Source organism: Magallana gigas, chromosome 3 (assembly GCF_963853765.1).
Source record: "Magallana gigas chromosome 3, xbMagGiga1.1, whole genome shotgun sequence".
Classification (NCBI taxonomy): Eukaryota; Metazoa; Mollusca; class Bivalvia; order Ostreida; family Ostreidae; genus Magallana; species Magallana gigas.
This window is the reverse complement of record NC_088855.1, coordinates 28,608,920-28,619,546: the sequence shown is the minus strand read 5'-3', so window position 1 is coordinate 28,619,546 and position 10,627 is coordinate 28,608,920. Positions and strand designations below refer to the sequence as shown.

General features: G+C 32.2%; 1 protein-coding gene across 5 annotated transcripts; it reads right to left on the bottom strand.

The window, feature by feature from the left end:
• Positions 1-744: 744 nt before the first annotated feature.
• On the bottom strand, positions 745-10,110 carry LOC105321822 (gametogenetin-binding protein 2). 5 transcript variants are annotated; one of them, XM_011420277.4, is made up of 14 exons: positions 10,026-10,082; positions 9,843-9,914; positions 9,605-9,731; positions 8,254-8,447; positions 7,832-7,975; positions 7,508-7,606; positions 7,161-7,304; positions 6,234-6,437; positions 5,660-5,837; positions 5,028-5,216; positions 4,323-4,593; positions 3,980-4,092; positions 3,468-3,554; positions 745-2,658 (listed from the first exon to the last, which is right to left on the bottom strand). In XM_011420277.4, the coding sequence occupies exons 3-14, from the start codon at positions 9,689-9,691 to the stop codon at positions 2,461-2,463; spliced, it is 1,908 nt and encodes a 635-aa protein (XP_011418579.2). In that variant the 5' UTR covers positions 9,692-9,731; positions 9,843-9,914; positions 10,026-10,082; the 3' UTR covers positions 745-2,460. The 5 variants fall into 5 exon arrangements, with proteins under 5 accessions (XP_011418579.2, XP_011418580.2, XP_019920255.2 ...); XM_011420278.4 differs by lacking the exon at positions 9,843-9,914 and having other exon boundaries at positions 10,026-10,110; XM_020064696.3 differs by lacking the exons at positions 9,843-9,914; positions 10,026-10,082 and having other exon boundaries at positions 9,605-9,836.
• Between the last annotated feature and the right edge of the window lie 517 nt (positions 10,111-10,627).

Here is a 10,627-nt window from a genome sequence, read left to right as displayed (position 1 = left end):
GGGGGGGATAAGATAGCGCAAATGCCCATTCGATTTAGTCATGAAATACAATTTTGAATCTATTTTTTTTCCAACCAAATCTTTTCAAATATATCATAATACAAGTTTGCAAAAGCACAGTTTCTATCTATATTCAGTTTTTAATATATTTAACAAACGATAAGAAAAAAATGTTGCCTTAAATTTTGGTGGTATCAAACCCTCAACATAAAAATCCCTAGCTTTATATGGTTCTTTAAACAGTGAGCCATTTCAGACACAACAAAGTAGGCTGTTTAAATACTATGTGTGACTTTGGCCACGAATTTATGGACGTGTATTATTTTTTCAAAACGTTGGGATACAAAATGATATTTTTAATGTACATGTATAGTTGGTCAATTCTCCATGTTTTTGTTGATTGAAATCATTTTGTTTTCCATTAGACCTTATTTAGACTATGAGAAAAATATGGAACACAGACCCACTCTATAAAAGAAAAGGCCTTGAAGTTCTAAAACATGGCACTATTTGGAGGTTTTGATACGTATTCCAAGTATTGAACACATTTAAGTGTTACAAATCGATGATATGTTATATATTGTTTTGAATAATTTTTTTAAAAAATGTCAGATTTACTGATATTTTCATTTTTCAGTATCTTATCCGTCTGTGTATAGGCATTTTACATGCCTTATCCACCCATCTTCTTTAAATTGCATTATTTGTTTAAAAAAATTACCACCAAAGAACAACTTTAACAGATTTTAAATGTAAATAATACAATTTTATTTCAACAAACTGATCCTTCAGTGAAATTAACCTGCACATCTGCAGCCAGTTAATTTTCATCAACTTCCCAACTCTAACAACAATCACCCATGTCCATTTCTATACATTTCAGTAAACTATATCAAACGTTATTTATTGCTGTTTTACAGGGACATATATGTTTAAATTATTGAACATTAATATACAATACTGCAAACCAATTTGTGCTCTTCTTTCCCCCTGCAAAAATTCTATGCAAAAACAACAGTGGAGACTTAATAAATCAATGCATCAATTGTTCACACGCATATGCAAAGCACTGTGATGAATCAAATAACAGAGATGATTTTTTTCCCTCAATAAAACATCAAAACATTAAATTCAATAAAAACATCAAAAATACTCAAACTTTAAAATTTATATTCAAAGTCTTGATATTTTACTAAAAATTATCTACAAATTTGTAAGAAAAAAAGAGATAGAGAAAAAAAAATATTTTCCATGGAGCAAGCACTTTACATATATCACTTTAAAAATTTACACAAAATAGTGTGTGTGATTGTTCAAGTATTAATAAATAAGAAGAAATACAGAGAGAAAAAAAAATCCTGTGACATTTAGTACAATAAATGAAGTCCAGTAAGATTTGTGTTGCAACAAACCAAGTGTCCAGCTTATCTGCTTATTGGAGGAACATTTTTGTGGCATGCACATTTTGTATGTCTCATCTCTCAAAATTTTTCATTTATAATGAATAAATATACATGCATATACCACAAAAAAAAAAAAAAATTGGTCAACAGCATTATATATCAAAATCCATCATTTTAATTAATTTTAAATTATTTTCCACTTCCAAATTTCTTTATGAAATTCTAATGGAAATTTAAATAATATTACAATGTGAAAATAAATAATATCTACATTTTATAATAATATATGTAGTACACTACGATATACCATGTTTTTATCACAGAATAAAAACCTTTTCCTTATGGACCTACATACATTCTACACACCAGTTTGTTGTGTTTCATTAACAAGACATGGGCTTCTCCGTAAATCTCCATACCTAGCACTTCAAACATTCCAACACTTTATAAATAGTCTGTGGAGTTACTTTTGGTCATGAAATCAAACTTAAGGCAATCATACTCTTTCATGTGTTGGTTTTTTTGTTGTTGTTGTTGAATATCTACATGTAAGTATCGAACCCAAAACACATTGGCTCACAAAAACTAAATACCCACTGATAAAGCAATGACCTTTCTTTTAACCTTAACCACATTTTTTTTTCACTTCATGAAATTCCACAGGAAATTCTACTATTAAAAAAAAGATGAAGTTTGCCTTCAAGCATTCCTGAATAAAGCATGACCAAAAATGTTCTGAATCAGGCATTAGAAAAGCAAATCATATTAACTGTATAGCTATAGTAAAATTGACCATGTGGAATTCTCTGCTAGATTTTAAGAGGAAATAATAAAGTTTTGACAATGAGCAGAAAAATAGATCTTTGTAGAACAGAAACTGAATAATACATATACCAACACTAATCAAGTGATTTTTAAATTTTCCAGTTTTCATTCATTGATGCCTGTGATCTCGGCAAAGTTCATAAAAAAAAAATAAAATAAAGATGATGGGGAAAAAGAAAATCAGGAAAGCTTTGAAGCTCATCACAGACTTAGCATGGCAATGCTGTTGTTATTAGAGGTTGCACATCTTCTGTGCAACAGGATCCAGACTTCCTGTGTCTGGCGATCTCTGCTGTTGCAATGTGTCGAATCGTTTCCGCAGCGTTTCTCGTAGTTCTTGTCGTTTCAGTAAGAGGTTGGACTGATTGGCTTTAAACATCTGAATTTCTTCCTCCGAAATAAAGTCCTCATCATCCGAGGTTCCTGGAGCCTAAAAAAATATAGGGAATTGTATTTATTTCAATCTACGAAAATGATTCAGTAATTAATATGTGAAAATAATCAATATTAAATAACTGTTAATATGAACTTTATAAAAGCTTTTATCAATTCATCAGTATATTATGCATGACAAGTAGATTTTTTTCCAAATTTTTTTTTCCAATCCCATTAATAACTATTTTTTCACAACTTTGACATAGAGACATGTAAACTTTCCTCTGTTTTAGCTAAACATATGTGTGGCTAGAGGGAAAAAAAACAAGGAAAACTTGAACAAGGAAATGGCAAATAGATTGAATTTTACATCATGCCTTAATTTTTTTTTTTTTTTTTTTTTTTTTTTTTTTTATACAACACTCTGGTTTAAATTCAAAGACCTCTCTATTTAAAAATAATTTTATAGTTACATGTAAGTAAAAAGCTGTATTTTAACAAAAATTCAGCTGTTTTTTCTGGTCCTTTACAATGAAATGATAAATGCCCCTAGAAGATATACATGTACAAAGAATATGTACATAGACATTAATACATATTTTCTATCGAAATACTGTTTTCATCATTATTCAATGAACACTCATAATTGTTGATTTCATTGTTGTGTTTACATGTATCTGCCAATGGAAGTGAATAGAAACAGAAAAGTGTTTACTGGTACATATATATATATATATATGATCATTGCCTATGAGTTTATACAGTCATATACTGAACTTTACTAAATCCACAAAAATTGATGTCCAGGAATATTAATGAAACCACAGTATGCTCTTGGTACAAGTATTTTCTGCTGTGACTTACTTCTAACATATCCTGGAGACTCATCTTGATCAAGGAAGGACTACCACTGGCACATTTACAGTTCTCACTGGGAGCCGAGGAATCATTCTACAAAACAGTTCATACTCATTGTTTGAAATCTAAACTGTACAATTGCATAATAAGAACATTTGAGCCATTAAAAGCTGCAATTTTCCATAGTTGATGTGTTACTGTGGTTTATTTCTACAGAGATGGAATAATACCGGTACATTTTAATAACTATCATTACTCATATCTGTGGTTTTGTTGGAAAAGCTATTTAGAAGCTCAGATAAATTTTTCCATATAATACAACATTGGTATGCTATACATATATTCCACAGATCAAGAAATTTTTCTCCTCAGCAAAAACAAACACACAATATTTTCTCTGTTTTTTATCATTAAGGTTTAAGTAACATGCAGAATTATCTTAATTAAGAGCAGGTTTCTGCAGCAGAAAATAATATGGCTCTGCTTTAAGAAAAGTACCCACACGTCTTTCTACCTACCTTAGGCTTGTGAGTGCAGTAACTGTGGTCTTGTTTTCTGGGAGGACCATGACACACAGAATTGGAACAAGAGTTACACCTGTCAATCAATGACTCGCAAACACTGTCTCCACCTTTAAAAGCAAATTCATTAATAAAAAAATATATAAAGCTAATATTTCAGCAAAAAATTAGACACAAATAGATATACTGGTATGTATAACGTAAAAAAAATTACCACAAGTACTTATATAAAAGCTACTTAGAAATAGGTCCGTGATTAATGTTAACGCAACTAAAAACTCATTTATCCATAGATTTTCAGAAGTTAAGTACTAATGTTTTGAAAAGCAAATTTTTTTACCGTCATGACTACTGCATCGGCCATCACAGAGAATATCGGAGCCCTCGTTAGAACTGGGCATACTACACTCGCATCCTTCAACATCTGAGGAATATCCGCAGTCGCTGTTCATACTGCCATTCTTCATTTGGCGATCCGGAGTCCCGGAGATCCGACAACTCTCCATGGAAGCCAGCGTGGTATTGGAATTTTGATCACCTAACTCTCGACACTTGTCTGAGCAGGACTTATGAGTCTTCTTGTCGTTACCGTTAGACTGGGTTTTATCACACTGCAATGGAATTCAATTTACATATACAGATATATTTCCTTCATAACATTAATAAAGAATACATTCTTTACAAATGAATTTTTTTACATTGTATTTGGAATAAATGGTTGCCATCAAGTTGAGTACATATATTTGAACTTCCCTATAACACACATTTTTAAAGTGTGTCAAAAAATTTAATACTGTACCAGTACATTTAGCAAAAAAGTTTTATTATATGAGTTACATGTAAATGTATTGTTTTGTAAAATAATCCTTAAAGGAAATATTTATTTAACATTGCGATGTGGTGACAGAATATCAAAAATATCATAAACGTAGATTTAAAATAATACTTGGTTAAACAGTTCCAATAAAAGTGAAAATAGGAAACGCATCACATTTTGAACACATGGATAATTTACGAAAATTGAATTTTTATATTTTGCACTAACCTCGCATTGGACTGAGGTTTCTTCACACTGCCTTTCAGTGGGATCAACGATCTGGGCGGACTTTGCCTTCTTCTTTTTTCGCTTCTGTCGTTTCTGCTCCCTCTTCTGTTCCTTGGCTCTCTCCTCCTCCAAAAGTTCCTCACAAATAAGCTCCAAGTTGGAGATTCCTTGTTTCCTTTCCATGGCCATCTACAAATATTTAAACTCATATTTGACCAAAGAAACCAAATTTGAACACATTATAGTACTTCACATTACAGTACAGGGAATTCATTAATATTTTGACTCAATTTTTGTGGATTTTGTGGGTACCTCTTACCCATGAACAAATATCCCCAGTGAATACTTAGACAAAGTCTTTATTTATTGTACATAGAAGCAAATCTATTAAATAACATCCCCATGATTTTAAATGATGCCCCAGTTTATCCCTCTTGAGTCTTAAAAATTAAGTCAACATACTCAATATACCCATGTACACATTTTTATACATAAAATTCCCGCAAAAATATGACGTAACTTTTCACTTGTATTTGAGTAATTTCTCAAATCTAGCCTTGTATTTCAGAAACAATGCTTTTTTAACTTAAAGAATGTGTTATTGCACAGTACATGTCCAAACATACACATACCTCAAAACTTTTCTTCAGTGCATCAACACCAAGATAAAAAAGAATCTGCCATGTCTGCTCCTCCGCCTTCAGTTTCTGCCAGATGCGATGAAGTCTCTCGTAGATATGGATCCCTAAGCAGGTAAGGACCTCTTCCTGAGCAATATCTAAAGTCTTGGCATGCCTGTCTCTTCTGCTCCTGAAAAATACTCATAATGAATGGGGTGGGTAAAATTTAATCCCTATTTTTTATAACTAAATTACCAAAATTTCAACCATTGATGATTTTTTAGTTAAGTGTAAAGATGGCATCATTATTTCCTATTTTAATACGTCGGACATTTCTATCCCTTTTTACAATAAAATAACGATGCCTCTCTTATAAAACACTTCATTCTATATATAGAGTTGTCTCTAAAATCCTTGAAATACCGAATGAACAATGTTTTATATTCTATTCTTCAATTCTTACAACTAATTTGAAAGTTTAAAAATTATTCCACAAAATCAAAAACAGTAATTTACAAAAAGCCAATGCAAGGGAAATTATTGCACATTAAAACAAGTAAAAATAATAATGTCCATCAGAATTTACCCTCCGGCTAGTTCCGGTTCGGCCCTGCCGATGAGATGAGCAATGAAGTCTGTTTCGCACTGCATGTGGATGTGCCGCTCCTGCGGACAGCAGCGAAGTCCCTCATACAGCACGGCACAGTATCCCTTCTCTGTATTACAATCGAGATCTCCTACCAATATGCTGTAGGCACGAAGGACTTTGGCTTTACATTCCGAACAAAACCTGTTGAAATTGAAGAAAATGATTGCTAATTATTAATAGTACGTTATTGGGTACTAAGAATCTATGAAAGGAAATATTGTCAATTTTTTGGTTAATATACTTTTTATTTTTAGTTTACCAGTACACGATACGATACTTGGTTCTTTTCTCTATATCAATAATTGATATCTTGTTTGGGCCATTAAAAATGCAAGTCAAACTTGACTTATATAAACATCATTTCCTTTGGTATCAATAACCACAAGGTTTTTTCATGAGGTTAATAATATGATAACAAAACACATGTCCAAAACTTGTTTTCTTCTTTTCTTTTCATGAACATTAATTATTATATCATTGACTTTAATGAAGTTTAGCTCACATCTCTACAGATCGTAAATTGTGTCGTAGTGATATCAATTTCATAAAAAGAGGGGTTGTCAAAGACGCCTAGGTAATACATTGGAGACGTTTTTTTGAGCTCTGCCGAAAAGGCCCAAGAAATTGCGATTGTATACTGGTAAATATATAGGAAAATGATGAAATTTAAAAGTTTAAATTTATAGAATTTTTCTTTACTAAATAATAATACTTTATAGCATAACGGATAATATCTGAAAATTTATGGTAGATCTGATAGTTAATTTGTTGATGACCAGCCTCCTTAAATACATGTACATGTATATCAACAGGTGTCATAGATTTCTTTGTGACAAGTATTGTTATCATTCATTAACAACCAACCTGTGTTTCCTTAGGTAGTTTTCTAACGTCTCCAGTAAGCTATCTGCATCCACTAACACAACTTCTTCACGGCATTCCTGAGCTAACAAATCCCAAATATCTATCCAGCTCCTGTAGAAGTGGTTAAACACTTTAAAAAACTTTCTTTTTTTGGTTAAAAAAGAAAGAGAAGACAACAGATTAAGAAGCCATACTTTCCTATACATGCATTACTTTGCACTCAATTTATACATTTTAAAATATAATTACGTGCGACAGAAGATGTCTTAATCTACAAAGCAAAATATTTGATAAACAACAAATGTTATAAAATGTGAATATTTGTAAATGTATTGCAAAGAAGTTACCCTGTAGTTCGATTTTTATGAGTTTCCAGAGAGTGAAGATTACAACGCTTATTTTTCTTGCTCTTGGGAATGGAATCCATCATGGAATTAAATTTTGCACTAAAAATAAAAATAAACCCATTTTTAATTCATGTATACAAATTATAATAGCTTATTGTAAATTCTTTAGAGTTATATTAACAGTAATACTGGACTGTGAATGTAAATTGATGTTTTAATTAAACTCAAGTTCTCTAGGGCTGCTCTCTCTCTCTCTCTCTCTCCTCTCTCTCTCTCTCTCCAAAGTGCACAATGCAGCAACTATTTGTGAAGTGTTTAGCTTACCCATGGATGTAAAACAATGCATATAATGCTTTGGGGTCAAATAAGAACTCCCTATTGACGGAAAGCACTCCTTTCCTTGTGATGATGAGAGGTTCTAAAGCAGAATGCTGGCCTTCGACTAGCTGGCTGAATAATCTTTCCACGCTATAAAATAATGTATATATAAAAGAAAGGCTATTTTCATATTTGCATGTTCTAAAGGCTTGTAAAAAATGAAAATAAAAATACCTAGCCACTTAGTCAAGTACAACAATGGTTTCCTCTCTCTGTTTTATATTTGGTTTTTAGGGTTTTTTGAAATGATAAACATGATTCCTTACTTTGATTGCATTTTACCTTGAGTAACGTCTCTTCATATTTTCTTGTGTTAAACTTTTAATAAACTTTTGCCGACATTGACCGAGTTGAAGCTAAATACCAACCTTCTCCTACACCCTACACAGGGCACCATATGTGCTAACATGTTCAGGATATCTTGACTAGTGACCATCATCTCCACTGCAATCTCATCCTTTGATAACATGCTGAACCTCTGTACAAAATGTTCCATGTCTTTCCTTTTGATTCCTCTCACATTTTCACAGTCTACACAATTATCACTGAATTGTACAACCATCTGCAAATTAAAAACGCAAATTAACTACTGCTTGAAATTACAGTGAAATATGAAAAACAATAAGGGGTAACTAGAATTACCGAAATACCCGTGATTTACCGAAATGCCCTTCAAAAACACCGAAATGCCTCATTTGAGCACAAATATTTAACATCATAGTTTAAATCTAAGTGTTTAAATGTATTTCCAAAATTTTCAGTTTGATAATGTAATTATTTTGACATAAATAGCGATTTTAACATGTGTAGACATTGGGTTAAGAACGATAACTCTTGCATGAATTGCTTTTCATTCGAATAGAGGTGTGAAATTTTATTCCTAAGAATTAAAAATAACAGTTTATCAGCTTTTATTTTTTAATATCATATAATAACAATCAAAAATCCATATAGAGTGGAAGCAACTATAAAAATAGCAACTATTTTAAAGACGTAATTTCTATCAGAATTGCTCCTTTCTCTTGCACACGTATATAACACAAGTTCAAGTATTATAATAAATATACATTTATTCCAAAAATTAACTTTATTTACAATAACTATCTATATAAAATACTAGACATACACACTTTATGGCGTAATAATGGGCATTTTGGTGTTTTCACCGGGTATTTCGGTAAATCGCGGGTATTTCGGTAATTCTATGTACCGAACAATAAGTATATAAAACTTTGTAGTTGTATACATTTCTTTGTGATAACTGTGGAACTGTTTTTTTGCAGGGCAAAATGAGAGACTGTTGAAATTTGAATTACCAACCAAAACTTTGCCAAACAATATTTATTTTCCCTGCAAAGAATGGAACTGCATTTCTCAAAAAGGGGTCTATTTTACAGTCTCCGTTAAGACCAGTAGTCGCTATCAATCTTTAATGTTTCATAAAACTATAACAAAGAATGTCAAGTGACCATCAAGAGAATCACTCGTTGAAAGAAAAAAAGTTTGCATACATGTATTAAAATACATCAACATGTGATTTTTTACAATTTGCAATATCTAAATGGACGGATTTTCTAAAAATGAAAGCACACTTTTTGCATAGAGAAGTGAATGAAGGTTAAAGCACCAATATGGTCTTTGAATGATATTTAACACAAGAGGAGACCATCGCTCACTGATCAGGGGAAGCATAATCAGGAGAAAGCATTCGATACATACTTTTAAGTTGTCATCAACAGCCAATGGGAGCTGTCTCCTATCAAATTGGTAGTCATCTGTTCTGCACACGGCTACCAACCGCGCCATTTCAAATATTCTCAGGTACAATACGTGCAGTAAAATGAATCTGTAATTAATTTGTGTATAATAAAACATCAATACATTAACGTATACGTTGTAAATGGAGATTTCTGCATTCTATTTGACTTGACCGGGCACTGGAAATATGTCAACTTACAAGGACTAACAACACAGACACAGTGTTTGTGTCCTTCCAACTTCCGTTTACGGTTAATCCTTTTTATTTCCACTACCACGCCATGTTTTATACAAAGAGAAATTATTAATTATATCCTAAAAACTGTGATATACCAATTTATGATTGAAATACAACTTAATCAATTAAAATTCAAATATTTACCTTGTTGAGCGTATGAATTTTTTTTTTAACTGTGAACCTTCTTCCCAGTAGAGATAAACTTCCGTTATAATCACGGGGCGTTCGGTTTTAGATAACTTTAGCGTATACTTTTGTGTCAGGATCGGGGGGGGGGGGGGGGGGGGGGGGTTGCTTCCACCACTTCAATAATAGTAAATACCTTTGTGCTCAAACTACGTTCATCCACTAATATGAAAAATGTCCAGATTATCTGTTTTGAAACGCCCCCTCTACCGCTTCAGGTTTCAATACACAATGCAATGACATCCCAAAATTGAAAGTCTACGGTGATTTTGCATTGCATCAGCCATTAACAAGCCCGGATGATAACGTTAAAAAATTGTGAGAGTAATCCCGAGTACTTCCGAATGGAGAAAAGAGATTTTGCAATCAGCCATTATAACAAGCCCGGATAATAACGTTAAAAAATTGTGCGAGTTATCCCGAGTACTTCCGAATGGAGAAAAGAGATTTTGCAATCAGCCATTAACAAGCCCGGATGATAACGTTAAAAAATTGTGCGAGTTATTCCGAATACTTCCGAATGGAGAAAAGAGATTTTGCATTGCATCAGCCATTATAAC